At 41.8% G+C, this 14,711-nt stretch overlaps 1 protein-coding gene across 1 annotated transcript in view; it reads left to right on the top strand.

Moving 5' to 3' along the window:
- The window catches only part of LOC135546763 (leucine zipper protein 2-like), a 195,853-nt gene extending 183,251 nt beyond the window's left edge, over nucleotides 1-12,602 (top strand). Inside the window, exons 11-12 of the mRNA XM_064975403.1 lie at nucleotides 5,249-5,323; nucleotides 11,738-12,602. Coding sequence (XP_064831475.1) covers nucleotides 5,249-5,323; nucleotides 11,738-11,842 — 180 coding nt within the window. The 3' untranslated portion in view covers nucleotides 11,843-12,602. The remainder of the gene's footprint in view (nucleotides 1-5,248; nucleotides 5,324-11,737) is intronic.
- Nucleotides 12,603-14,711: the final 2,109 nt, after the last annotated feature.

The raw sequence follows: 14,711 nt of genomic DNA, 5'->3' as shown, positions 1-14,711 counted from the left end.
TTGCTCAGTTTGTCCGGGTGGCCAGCTCTAGAAAGAGTCTTGGTGGTTCCAAACTTCATCCATTTAAGAATGATGGAGGCCACAGTTGATTTTGAGATGGGTTTGTTACTTGAACTCTGAACTCTACTGAACTTATCTTATGAAGCAGAGGTAACTCTGGGTATTCCTTTCCTGTGGCGGCCCTCATGAGAGCCAGTTTCATTATAGCGCTTGATGTTTTTTCTGACTGCACTTGAAGAAACATTTAAAGTTATTGAAATTATCCGGATTGACTAACCTTCATGTCTTAAAGTAATGATTAACTCGTTTCCCTTTGCTTATTTGAGCTGTTCTTGCCATAATATGGACTTGTCTGTTAAAAAATAGGGATATCTTCTGTATACCGCCCATAGCTTGTCACAACACAACTGATTGGCTCAAATGCATTAAGAAAGAAATTCCACAAATCAACTTTTAACAAGGCACACCTAAGAAATTGTAATTCTTCCAGGTAACAACTACCTCATGAAGATGGATGAGTGAATACCAAGAGTGTGCAAAGCTGTCATCAAGGCAAAGGGTGTCTACTTTGAAGAATCTCAAATATAAAATGTATTTTAATTTGATTCCATATACAGTATGTTAATTCATAGTTTTGATGTCTTCACTATTATTCTACAATGTAGAGAATAGTAAAAATAAAGAAAAACCATGGAATGAGTAGGTCTGTCCAAACATTTGGCTGATACTGTATATTTAAAAAAATATATGTTTTCCTTTATTATTTTATCTTAACCTTACCACCCCTCCCTTAATTGGAGTAAACTAATAGACAACAACACTTAGGCTTTTACTTCCATCTTATACATACTATATTCATTTTACGGACACAATGTATTTTACAATAGTTATATTTTCTTTGTTTTTAATCCCGTCCTTCAGCTACCCTCAACCCCTCCCTCTACGGTATCTCTAAAGATGATCCAGTTCGATTTTTATTTGCCATATATTTTGAACTGCGATGCATCACAAAAGTTCTGAACCGATATACATTTTACGGACACAAGCTTTAGCAATGTTGCCAGTTATCCATCCATAGGATAGAGATAGAGCATTTGTCATTTTAGGGAACTATCTCGTTAACAAATGTGTGATGAGCATTAATTAACATATTGGATGATGTGATTAGAAAGAAGGAAGAGTATTATCTTTATGTAATAATAAATGTCTGTACTTTTCTATTGAAATTGAAATAATCTGTATATTCTGAACCCAGATTGACCTTTCAGAGTCATACGGTTGTACTGTATCTGCAAATGCACCCCCCTAAAGCGAGAGCTGCATGTAGCCACGTGCGCACATTTGTGTCACAACCGGATGTGACCAGGAGTCACATTGGGCGGCGTACAATTGACACCGTGGTTATCTGGGTTAGGGGAGGGTTTGGCCATGGGGGGCTTTACTTGTCTCATTGCGCTCTAGTGACACCTTGTGGCGGGCCGGGCGCTTGCAGGCTGACTACGTTCGTCAATTGTTTCCTCCGACACATTGGTGAAGCTGGCTTCCAGGTAAAGCGGGCGGGTGTTATGAAGCGCGGTTTGGTGGGTCATGTTTCGGACGATGCATGACTCGACCGTTGCCTCTCCCGAGCCCGTAGGGGTGTTGCAGCGATGAGACAAGATCAAAATTGGGAAGAGTAAAAAAATAAAAAGGTGCTGTGTTGTATTTTGAGACAGGCTTGAATAAGCTAAGTAGCCAATAAGCAGAGGGTAGCATAATTTGTCTAATTCTCTAGAGTAATAATTTGAGAATAATAATTAATTAAATTTTGTTAAGTGCATCTATCAACACAACAAAATGTTCAGTCAACTCCTTGTGGATTAACAGGTTAATGTCAAGCCCTGCATGTTTGTTTCAAAAGTCTCATGGAACACCACACATTGGCTGTAGGCTGATCTTTCATAACATAAAATGTTATGTGATGCATTTTCTCCATAGTTATTTATGGTAGGCCACTCTGGTAGGCCTACATTATGATCAAATTGCCAGAGTAGCCTACTTGGCCGCTGTTAAAACAGTCAATTAAAGCAGGTACAGCATCAGTGTTCACAGTAAAGTCGCCCCGGAAGTTGCACAGAACTTTCACAAGGTTCAACTTTGCACTCTGCAGACCTGAAATTTGCTCAGTGACAGAAAACATTTTAGGGAACATTGGTCCCAAGTTCTAGAAGGTTTGCACCTTTTGACATTTGGTAGTGCATCAACAGTTTTCCTCTTGTTATGGCAGTCACTGTCAGTGACTGACATAACAATTAGTCCATGTCAACTAACATTTTATAGATTGCTAAGTAAATTAATCTAGCCAGGTATCTAAACCTTGTAGTAATCATGGCCAAATTACTGACTGGGCATGCAAGGCATGCATACTCAGATACGTGTAGCATATTAACATGGCATAAGTCATGGCAAAATGGGTAGAATTGCAGGAAATTTGCTTTAAAACTGTAACATTCTATCTTCATCCCATGGCAAATGTGTAAAACTGTATTAAATTTGCTTAAAAATGCAACGTTTTCTCTCCACTCCTTTGCAAAATATGTAGAATTTCAGCAATTTTGCTTTAAAATTGCAACGTTTTCTCTCCGCCGATGGCAAAAATATGTACAATTGCATTAATGTATTTTAAAACAACTAAATATTCTCTCTGGCCCATGCAACAGTGTGTAGAATTGCAGAAAATGTGCTCTAAAACTGCAACATTATCTCTACGCCCCATGGTAAAATGTGAATAATTGCAGGACATTAACATTAAAACTGCATTTTTTTCTCTCCACCACCAAGAGGTAGGCCATTAACAAGTTTCTCCTGCAAGGTCAAGAGGCCCCCAACCAAATCTCGCTTATGGTCCCCAAAATGATAGAGCAGGCCTAAATGTTGCTTAAACATTTGTGTTTGTAAACTGAGGAGTGACTCTTAGGAAATGTACAGTTGAAGTCGGAAGTTTACATACACCTTGGCCAAATACATTTAAACTCATTTTTTACAATTCCTGACATTTAATCCTTGTAACAATTCCCTGTCTTAGGTCAGTTAGGATCACCACTTTATTTTAAGAATGTTTAAATTATTTAACTTGGGTCAAACATTTCAGGTAGCCTTCCACAAGCTTCCCATAATAAGTTGGGTGAATTTTGGCCCATTCGTCCTGACAGAACTAGTGTAACTGAGTCAGGTTTGTAGGCCTCATTGCTCGCACACACTTTTTCAGTTCCACGAATGTTCTATAGGATTGAGGTCAGGGCTTTGTGATGGCCACTCCAATACCTTGACTTTGTTGTCCTTAAGCCATTTTGCCACAACTTTGGAAGTATGCTTGGGGTCATTGTCCATTTGGAAAACCATTTGCGACCAAGCTTTAACTTCCTGTCTGATGTCTTGAGATGTTGCTTCAATATATCCATGTCATTTTCCTCCCTCATGATGCCATATATTTTGTGAAGTGCACCAGTCCCTTCTGCAGCAAAGGACCCCCACAACATGATGCTGCCACCCCCGTGCTTCACGGTTGGGATTGTGTCCTTCGGCAAGCCTCCCCCTTTTTCCTCCAAACATAACGATGGTCATTATGGCCAAACAGTTCTATTTTTGTTTCATCAAAAAGTATGATCTTTTTGGTTTGCAACTGCATGATGCCATATATTTTGTGAAGTGCACCAGTCCCTTCTGCAGCAAAGGACCCCCACAACATGATGCTGCCACCCCCGTGCTTCACGGTTGGGATTGTGTCCTTCGGCAAGCCTCCCCCTTTTTCCTCCAAACATAACGATGGTCATTATGGCCAAACAGTTCTATTTTTGTTTCATCAAAAAGTATGATCTTTTTGGTTTGCAACTGCACATCAGGATAGTCTGGATTTTTTATGGCGGTTTTGGAGCAGGGGCTTCTTCCTTGTTGAGCGGTCTTTCAGGTTATGTTGATATAGGAATCATTTTACTGTGGATACAGATACTTTTGTACCTCTTTCCTCCAGTATCTTCACAAGGTCCTTTGCAGTTGTTCTGGGATTGATTTGCACTTTTCGCACCAACGTACGTTCATCTCTAGGAGACAGAACACGTCTCCTTCCTGAGCGGTATGACGGCTGCATGGTCCCATGGTGTTTATACTTGCGTACTATTTTTTGTACTGATGTACGTGGTGCCTTCAGGCGTTTGGGAATTGCTCCCAAGGATGAACTAGACTTGTGGAGGTCTACATTTTTATTTCTGAGGTCTTGGCTGATTTCTTTTGATTTTCTCATGATGTCAAGCAAAGAGGCACTGAGTTTGAAGGAAGGCCTTGAAATACATCCACAGGCACACCTCCAAATGACTCAAAGTATGTAAATTAGCCTATCAGAAGCTTCTAAAGCCATGACATAATTTTCTGGAATTTTCCAAGCTGTTTAAAGGCACAGTCAACTTAGTGTATGTAAACTTCCGGAATTGGGATACACTGAATTATAAGTGAAATAATCTGTCTGTAAACAGTTATTGGAAAATGTTCTTGTGTCATGCACAAAGTAGATGTCAGAAAAGGCTTGCCAAAACTATAGTTTGTTAACAAGAAATTTGTGGAGTGGTTGAAAAACAAGTTTTAATGACTCCAACCTAAGTGTATGTAAACTTCCGTCTTCAACTGTAACTGCCACTGAGCTATATGAATTCTGTGGTAGCTGTCCACGAACGCAAAGATGATGTGGCAGTCACAACAAAATGAAATACTATTTGCCAGGACCCACACTGGAGGGTAGAAACGGAGATTGAGGTGTATGTCTTCATATTATCTGTGGTAGTTGAGCCAAAGTACAGCACTGTAGGTGTAACGAGTAAAGTAGATCTGTTCAAAGGGAAATGTTGGATTCTAATTTCATCCAACAGTGAAAGGATACAAGTTGTGAGAGACCTGGATCCCACCTCTGTATATTGAAGTTTTGTCTTTGAAATGATCACACTGGCTCTAATGCTGTCCTTGTATGACTTTTACACATGAATGCATGGACACGCACAGTGAACATTGTTTTAATCTATTGCAAAATAGTTATTTTCATCTCATGCATTTTCATTAGACCAGCTTGTTTGTTCAGGCCTTATGAAGTTAAGATGAAAATGATCTGTTTAGCTAACTCTGGCACATTTACATAGATGTACACTGACATTTTAATTCATGTGCACTGTCCCAGTCACATAAATAAATACATTGAAGTTTGTGTTTCTTTGTCTCACAACAGATTGGCGGGGATTGCTTCCAAAACCAGACGGAGACAGAATCCTCTCCCGACAGTAAAAAGCTGCTTGAACAGCAGGTTAGCATTTAAATGCTTATGTACATAACATAATACCCATTCTACAAGGTGACTCTTGCATTTCTCCCCATGTGAATTTTCTAATTTCTCTTGTGACAATGGCACTGTGTGGGATGTTATGGTGAAATCAATACATTGCATGTACATACATATTGTTACAGCAAATGCCACCACAATCTACTGAACCTTGATATTGATTGCATTGCACCCTGCCAAACTTATCCGTAGCCTGGCTCGCTCAATCATAAGGAAGCAGTGTCAACCCTGTTTGGATGTGGCAGATGGTATAGCGACACAGATCCCATTGCAATGTAGTGTAACACTGTGTAACTGAGCTGCTGCCATGCATTTTGAGTGGGATTTCTCCATCTCTGTCATGCTTAAATAGGATCTGCTACCATCGATTCTGTAACCGTTTTCAGGGGATATGGCTATACCTTACCTACAGTATGATCTCTGTTAAATCACCCACATTCAAACTAGTGTTTATTCTTAACCTCGTTCTTAACCTTATGCGTCTTTTACCAGGGTCCCTGGTAAAAGAGATTATGTTACAATAGAGACTAACCTGGGACGAGAAAAGGTTAAATAGAATGAACGTGACAATATTATTAGGTCACAGGCAAGCTTTGGAAAAGCGAAGGCCCAGTGCTTTCTCCCTCCTGTGGTCATTGTCAGATTGACTAATAAAAATGGAGAGGTGCTCACAAAGGGGCTGATCCCTCACTGACAGGGCCATGTGGTAGCCAGCCACCCAGAACGTGATACTAAACAGCCTGACTGAGGGAGACGAAAGAGACCTTAAGTCACCCTAAATTCCACTGCCATGTTGGGTAGTCACCATTCAAAAAGACTGAGAATAACAACAATTTTGTATTTTTTTCTGAAATGTATATTTCTTTCAGGGTGTGTTTTGCTTGATAGACTGATATTAGTTTGTTCGTCACTAAAGCTGACAGGATAAATGTAGCCTAAAGATGTAGGATCTTAATTTGGCTGAGATGGCTGAGATGGCGCTGCAGTGGATAGCTGCCGTCTTATGAGCTCCTGACTAATTCTGCTATTTTATGTGTTTTTTAATGCTGATCTTAAATTTCTTTGCCATAATTTCCTATGACTGAAAACAGCTTCTGGAAACAGAACAGCAGTTACTAACCTGCTCGAATTCAATAAGTCAGCAGCTCTCGACGTTATGTTTACCCCGGACCAGGCCCTGATCATCCAGGTCTTGAAAAGAGGAAGTGGAGTCGAAAGAGAGGTAAGCGAGGTGGCATCATAATTAAACTACCTCGGCGAGCATCTAGACTGCCATGCCCTCTGTTTTGTTGGCCAATGTACAATCACTAGAGACCAAACTGGAAGAGCTCCATTCAAGACTATCCTATCCTATGTTTCTCAGAGTCGTGTCTGAACAAGGACACATCCAGAGGCGACGCTTCTCATGGCCGGTGATTTTAATGCAGGGAAACTGAAATCCGTCTTATCGAGTCCTTTGGCAAATCTGATGATAAAGCTATCCTCCTGATTCCTGCTTACCAGCAAAAACTGTAACCGGAAGTACCAGTGGCACACTCAATACGGAGGTGGTCCGATGAAGAGGATGCTAAGCTACAGGACTGTTTCGCACACACAAACTTGAATATGTTTCTGTCACGTTCTGACCTTAGTTTCTTTTTATGTCTTTGTGTTAGGTTGGTCAGGGTGTGACTTGGGGTGGGTAGTCTATGTTCTTTTTTCTATCTTATATTTCTATGTATTGACCTGGTATGGTTCTCAATCAGGGACAGCTGTCTATCGTTGTCTCTGATTGAGAACCATACTTAGGTACCCTTTTCCCCACCTGTTTTGTGGGAAGTTAACTTTGTCTTTGTTCAGGGCACATAGCCCAAAGCATCACGGTTTGGTTTTTGTTCTTCGTTTTGTCGGCGTCATTTTTGAATAAAGAAAAAATGTACGCTTACCATGCTGCACATTGGTCCAGTCCTTCAGCCAGCCGTGACAGAACTTCCCACCACCAACGGACCAAGCAGCATGGTAAGGTGGACTCCTGGACATGGGAGGACGTTTTGGACGGCAAGGGAGTCTACACATGGGAGGAGATCCTGGCGGGAAGGGATCGCCTTCCATGTGAACAGGTGGAGGCAGCTAGGAGAGCAGAGGCAGCTGGAGAAAGGAACCAGCGGTATGTGGGAACACGGCTGGCAAGGAAGCCCGAGAGGCATCACCCAAAAGAAATTGGGGGGGGGGCACACGGGGAGTGTGGCAGAGTCAGGAAGCAGACCTGAGCCAACTCCCCATGCTTACCATGATGAGCATGGGACTGGTCATGCCCCATGCTATGGGGTGATGCACACGTTACCGGGGGTGAGTATTCATAGGCCGGTATGCTCGGTGCCAGCGTCCCGCATTTGCTGGGGGGAAGCTGGCATCCAGCCAGAACGGGTGGGGCCTGCTCTGCGCTCGAGACCGACCAGTGCGCCTGCACGGCCCAGTGTATCCTGTGCCTCCTCCCGCACTCGCCCTGAGGTGCGTGTCCCCAGCCCGGTGCCACCAGTGCCGGCACCACGAACCTGGCCTACAGTGCGCCTCGGCAGGCCAGAGCCGCCCATCTGTCCTGAGCTGCCAGAGCCGCCCGTCTGTCCTGAGCTGCCAGAGCCGCCCGTCTGTCAGGAGCTGCCAGAGCCATCCGTCAGTCAGGAACTGCCAGAGCCGCCCGTCAGTCAGGCGCTGCCAGAGCCGCCCGTCAGTCAGGAGCTGCCAGAACCGCCGTCAGTCAGGAGCTGCCAGAGCCGCCCATCATTCAGGAGCTGCCAGAGCCGCCCGTCAGTCAGGAGCCTCCCTTCACTCCGGCACTGCCGGAATCGTCCTTCGCTCCGGTGCTGCCGGAATCTCCCGTCCATTCGGGGCCCACAGGGGTCCCCAGTCCGAGGTCAGCGGTGAGGGGCGCCGCGCCAAGGGCGCCACTTAAGTGGGCCAAGACTATGGTGGAGTGGGGTCCTCGTCCTGCGCCAGAGCCGCCACCGCGGACAAACGCCAACCCAGACCCTCCCCCATAGGTTCAGGTTTTGCGGCCGGAGTCCGCACCTTTTGGGGGGGGGGTACTGTCACGTTCTGACCTTAGTTTATTTGTATGTCTTTGTGTTAGGTTGGTCAGGGCGTGAGTTGGGGTGGGTAGTCTATGTTCTTTTTTCTATGTTATATTTCTGTCTTGGCCTGGTATGGTTCTCAATCAGGGACAGCTGTCCATCGTTGTCTCTGATTGAGAACCATACTTAGGTACCCTTTTCCCCCCACCTGTTTTGTGGGAAGTTAACTTTGTCTTTGTTCAGGGCACATAGCCCAAAGCTTCACGGTTTGGTTTTTGTTCTTCGTTTTTTCGGCGTCATGTTTGAATAAATAAAAAATGTATGCTTACCATGCTGCACTTTGGTCCAGTCCTTCAGCCAGCCATGACAGTTCCGGGATTCATCCAATAACATTGAGGAGTTTACCACATCAGTCACCGGCTTCATTAATAAGTGCATCGACTAATTCGTCCCCACAGTGACCATACGTACATATCCCAACCAAAAGCCATGGATTACAGGCAACATCCGCACTGAGCTAAAGGCTAGAGCTGCCACTTTCAAGGAGCGGGACACTAATCAGGACACTTATAAGAAATCCTGCTACAATCTCCGACGAGCCATCAAACAGGCAAATTGTCTATATATGACTAAGATCTAATTCTACTACGCCGGATCTGATGCTCATCGGATGTGGCAGGGCTGGCAAACTACCACAGATTACAAAAAGAAACCCAGCCATGAGCTGCCCAGTGACTTGAGCATACCAGATGCCTTCTATGCTCGCTTTGAGGTAAGCAACTCTAAACTATGCATGAGAGCAACAGCAGTTCCAGATGACTCTCTGATCTCGCTCATCGTAGCCAATGTGTGTTAAACAGGTTAACAATCACCAAGGCTGCGGGACCAGACAGATTACCAGGACACGTACTCTGAGCATACACTGACCTGCTGGCAGGTGTCTTCACTGACATTTTCAACATCTCCCTGACCGGTTCTGTAATACCTACAGTACATGTTTCAAGCAAAGCACCATAGTCCAGGTGCCCAAGAATGCCAAAGTAACCTGTAGCACTCACATACAGTGGAGCAAAAAAGTATTTAGTCAGCCTCTTCCCCCACAGGAGGCTGAAAAGATTTGTCATCGGCCTTCAGATCCTCAAAAGGTTCTACAGTGCACCATTAAGAGAATCTTGACTGGCTGTATCACGGATTGGTATGGCAGCTGCTTGGCATCCGACCGCAAGGTGTTATAGAAGGTAGCGCGTATGGCCCAGTACATCACTGGGGCCGAGCTTCCTGCCATCCAGGACCTCTATACCAGGCAGTGTCAGAGGAAAGCCCTAAAAATTGTCAGACTCCAGCCACCCAAGTCAGACTGTTCTCTCTGCTACCGCACAGCAAGTGGTACCGAATCGCCAAGTCTGGAACCATCAGGACCCTGAACAGTTTCTACCCCCAAGCCATGAGACTACTAAATAGTCAACCAAATAGCTACACAGACTACCCATATCTACATTGACCCTCTTTGCACTAACTCTTTAGACTCATCACATACAGTACACTGCTGCTACTGTTTATTATCTATCCTGTTGCCTAGTCATTTTACACCTACCTATATGGACCTATCTACCTCAATTACTTTGCACCCCTGTACATCGACTCGGTTCTGGTACCCTGTGTATATAGCTAAATTATCTTTACTCCTTATTTATTCTTTGTGTTATTATTTTTATAGATGTTTCTCTCGCATTGTTGGGAAGGGCCCTTAAGTAAACATTTCACTGTTAGTCTACACCTGTTGTTTACAAAGCATGTGACAAATACCATTATATTTGATTTAGCCAGTTTGCTACAGCAGGAAAATAATCCTGCAGCAACATGAAACGTGAATTATTGTGTGGATTAAAAGGAATGGACATTTTTGTAGTGGTTGATGCATGTTTTGTAAGGGAAAATCAAGCCTGAAATTTCAAATAGTCAATTACAAACTTCAGAACCCTTTGTAAATCTCAAATACACTGCAACAGAGTGATCAAATTAAGATCCTACATCTGTACAGGTATCTGTTGATTGTTTGTTTCAGCTTTACTTCCGGCAATGAAAGGCTTGGCCACTGACAGAGTGTGATTTTTTATTTTAACCTTTAACTAGTATCTGTTGTTTGTTTGTATTGGCTTTACTTCAGGCAATGAAAGGCTAGGCCACTGACAGTGTGATATTTAAACTTTTAACCTTTATTTATTAACTAGGCAAGTCAGTTAAGAATAAATTATTTTTACAATGAGGGCCTAGGAACAGTTGTGGTTAAGTGTCTTGTTCAGGGGCAGAACGACAGATTTTTACCTTGTCAGCTCGGGCATTCGATATAGCAACCTTTCGGTTACTGGCCCAACGCCATGCAGAACTCGGCAAGCATCAAGGCATCCAGCAATGTGACATTGGTTAACACTAAACAGATGCTAGCTGACTTTATTTCATCCCAAGTCATCATCTCATCTTTATAGTGCTGCTGCCTATGCGGTCTGACAAAATCAAAATGTTATTAGTTCCCAAAGTAAATAAGGAATACTTAGATCATGTATTTTCAGGTACAGATACCTCGCAAAGGAACTGCTCTCTATCCCTCTACATCGTGCATTCTTCTCTCTGTCTCCGTGCCCACAGAGACCGGGCAAGTAGGAGCGCAATAGATTATGGTCATTGTAGTTAATTACCACATTTTATACGCTAAAACTATGTTGTATATTGGCCTGTTGGAAACTACAACCCTCTACTACATTGCACACTTTGGGCTTGATCTAATTAATCTCTAGAGAAACTGCGCAGGAAAAAAAAACATAATGAAAAGGAATTCAAATAATTGAACTGATGTTGGTCAATTAATTATTTTTTTTAATACATTTTGGTTAATGCTCAGCTCTAGTCATTATATCAATATTTGCAAATTAAAGAGTTTCCACCACCATTTCTCACATAATTAATTGAACCGACGCAAAAAGATCCCACCATGTCAAACTAACAAATTATTGGTCGGCATTTATAATTTGTATCCTGTTTCTATCACAGCTGTCATGATTTTTTTTATAAGGTTTGACTTTACTTGCATAAAAACTGTGGATGGAAACGTAGTTATAAATCACACAATAATTTACTTACAGCAGCTTTTCATCTTCAAGTTTAAAAAAAAATATATATTGATTGCAGTATTTGTTAAGTAATACTGCTGTATTGTTAGTACTGCTGTCATTAAACCTATATTGTTTCTGCACAGTAGCCCGTTGTTTCACTGTTACTCTGACACTGTTGTTAATGAGCTATACATTCCTGTCTTTTGTATTGTCAACAGCAAAGGACTGCAGCGCAGATTGGAAAATCTAATGCAAAGCCTTCCGATGACAGGGAGGATGTAGAGGGAGGCAGCAAAAACACAAAACTACACAAAAACAACTGAATGGATGGGATATCAATGGAGATGCATAAAATCTGGAGATCTTTTTCAGAGCACATACTTGTGCGCACACACACACACACACACACACACACACACACACACACACACACACACACACACACACACACACACGTGCACACACACACAGTTTGCAGACGAGACACAGGAATTGTTGGATGAAAACAAACTTCTCAACCCTGAAATTTTGAACTTTCTCGATTGAAAACCTGCATAATAAAATGGCATGCATTCTAGACTTCTTTTAAAGGTAGCAATGGCACTGGTAACTTGTTTTATGATTGTTCATAGTTTTTTTTCAGAGCGAGGACACTACTTTCTACAGTAAATGTGTGTTATTTCTAAATAAATCCCTTTGCACTGGTAAGGTCATGATATTCTGGTATATAAGTACTCCCATTATCAAAAACTGCTGTAACACCAAACTTACAAATATGGTTTGTCAGTCATTGTAGCAAGGTTAATTTACTCTCTCCTCCATATTTTGAACTATATAGGCTCTCAAGTTGGCTGGCCAACTTCTTTCAACATTTAATATTTCAGAGCTCTTTCTGCCTTTAACATGCTAGAGGTGAAGAGCCAAAGACTCACAATGAGTCGTCTCCCTGAGAATGTGCCATGCACTGAGTAGTTACTCCTAGCTACATTTATTTGTGTTATTTGACCTTTCTGTGTTCTTTCAATAAACTGTGATTTTCAGTAAATGTGTGAAGATTAAATGGATATTTGTGGAGAAAATGAATTGACTGGTCTATTTTTTACCTATAGAAGGAAGAAGAACTTTTTACAAAATGTAGACCTTATGCCACATTAGTAAAAATGTATCACACCCTTGTAAGTACAATGTAATTGCAGCGCAGGTAGCCTGAAGTGTAAGGGGAGAATCAAGCAATATATTTCAGTTCGCCAGTTCGCCAATTTCAGTTGGCCAATCTATTATGTGTACAAATGACATGTGTTAATTACATAAAATTCAACTAACCATCATAGTTACTATATCATGTTTTTTAGGCCAAGGGTATTTATAATGTTATGGCATAAGGTCAATGAAATGTAAAATAGGACCTGAAGAAAATACTGCAACTGATATTTTTGTGTGTTTTGTGTGAGGATCATACAAACAAAAAACCTTAGCCATTAAAGCAAATACTTACTCTTTTGTTGCTGAACATCAAATAAACGCCATTTATTCAAGTTCTGTTCATTCCAACATTGACAATTGCATACTAATTCAATATGGAAGAAATCTCAAAGGAGGACAGAAAATAATTCTTCCAGATTTTATAAAGGAACAGAGTTAAAAAAGAAAAGTCAAGTATTTAGTCTTGGGGTGATTTATTTTTATTTTTAGCAAAGCTATGTTTGGCTAATTAATATAACCGGAACGTAATGATTCATAAAAATATTGCTTATCATACGCTAATACCTCTACCATTATAGGGCTACCATCATCGCCTTTTTTTAGCATATCCATGACCAATGACATTAGCAACAACATGCGCCAGATACCCTATTTTACTTTCTCAAATTAATACAAACAAGACAGCAAGGAATCTAGAGCTGTTAATCATTAGGGATCCAATTAAATATACTTTTGGGGGGCTAATTTAAAAACAATGTGAACAAATTGTGGGGAGTCTCTTGTTGACATGATACAACAGCAGTCACAGTCTGTTATGAATGTATGTGTGTCACTTTAAAGGAAGTAGAATGATACACAACAGATGTGTTACGAATGTCAAAAGGTGTGTAATTTTAAATGATAACAAAGCTTAGCTTTTTTTATATTACACAGCTTTATAAAGCAATCTATATATTTCAACATCGGTGTCATAAACCACTGTGTAATTTAGGGGTGGGTCCCGAAGACATTTTAATTTGGCTTACTGCTGATGAGGACTGTCAATTGAAGGTGATGAGGACTGTCAAAGGTAATAAAGAAAATATATGAATCATTCAAATGGCAATGACATTAACAATTATGATACATAAGTATGTATGTGTTACAGGCTTTGCTTTTTTTGTCTTGATTTTGAGGTTGATTCTGTTTGGGTGTGGCGCGCGCACTGATTGGAATTATCCTCTTTGGTCAAGACAGGGTTCACCTGTCATCTCGTTAGTCAGGCGTTCCATATGTGCTGGCCCAGCTGATATTTAAGACCTGCTGGGCCAGTGCAAAAATTGGCAAAAGATGTTGGGAGAGCAATCACTTCACGTTGGATCTTCCACTTTAGGTTATTGAACAAAGCCTTTGCTTCTGTGTTTTCTCCTGCTTGGGTTTGTTTCCCGTTTATTTTTACTTCCTAACCCAGGGTTTCCCAAACTCGGTATTGCCCTAGCACTACACAGCTGATTCAAATAATCAAAGCTTGATGATGAGTTATTTGAATCAGCTGTGTAGTGCTAGTGCAGAAAAACTAAACGTGCACCCAGGGAGGGCCCCAAGACACCCAGGGAGGGCCCCCTGCCCTAACCTGTGGATCTTTTAAAACCCAACTGGAGTTGCTTTGCCAGCACTCAGTAGACCCCCCCATGGATGCCTTTCGGAACCCATTTGTTTTCGGAACCCCCTGTTTCATTTTGGTTATCAGTAACTTATTGGTTAGTTTGTAACAGTATGTATGTAAGTATATAGTTAGTTAGTTGTAGGTAATTGTGGTACTGGACACAGTAGGCCTACTGTATCACATGGATATCTTTTTTAATATTTGTTTTTTTAATCCCCTTCCTGTGACATTTGGTACAGTCAGCAGGATCTGAGGGTGTCCGAGGAGGAAAATATGGGAAGACAGGTGTCATGTGTCTTTTTAGCCCTCTAATCCTTCTTTGTGGCAAGTTATAGCATATCCTA

The sequence above is a fragment of the Oncorhynchus masou genome, chromosome 1, assembly GCF_036934945.1.
Source record: "Oncorhynchus masou masou isolate Uvic2021 chromosome 1, UVic_Omas_1.1, whole genome shotgun sequence".
Lineage (NCBI taxonomy): Eukaryota > Metazoa > Chordata > Actinopteri > Salmoniformes > Salmonidae > Oncorhynchus > Oncorhynchus masou.
The sequence above is the reverse complement of the archived record's forward strand: the minus strand, read 5'-3'. Positions and strand labels throughout refer to the sequence as shown.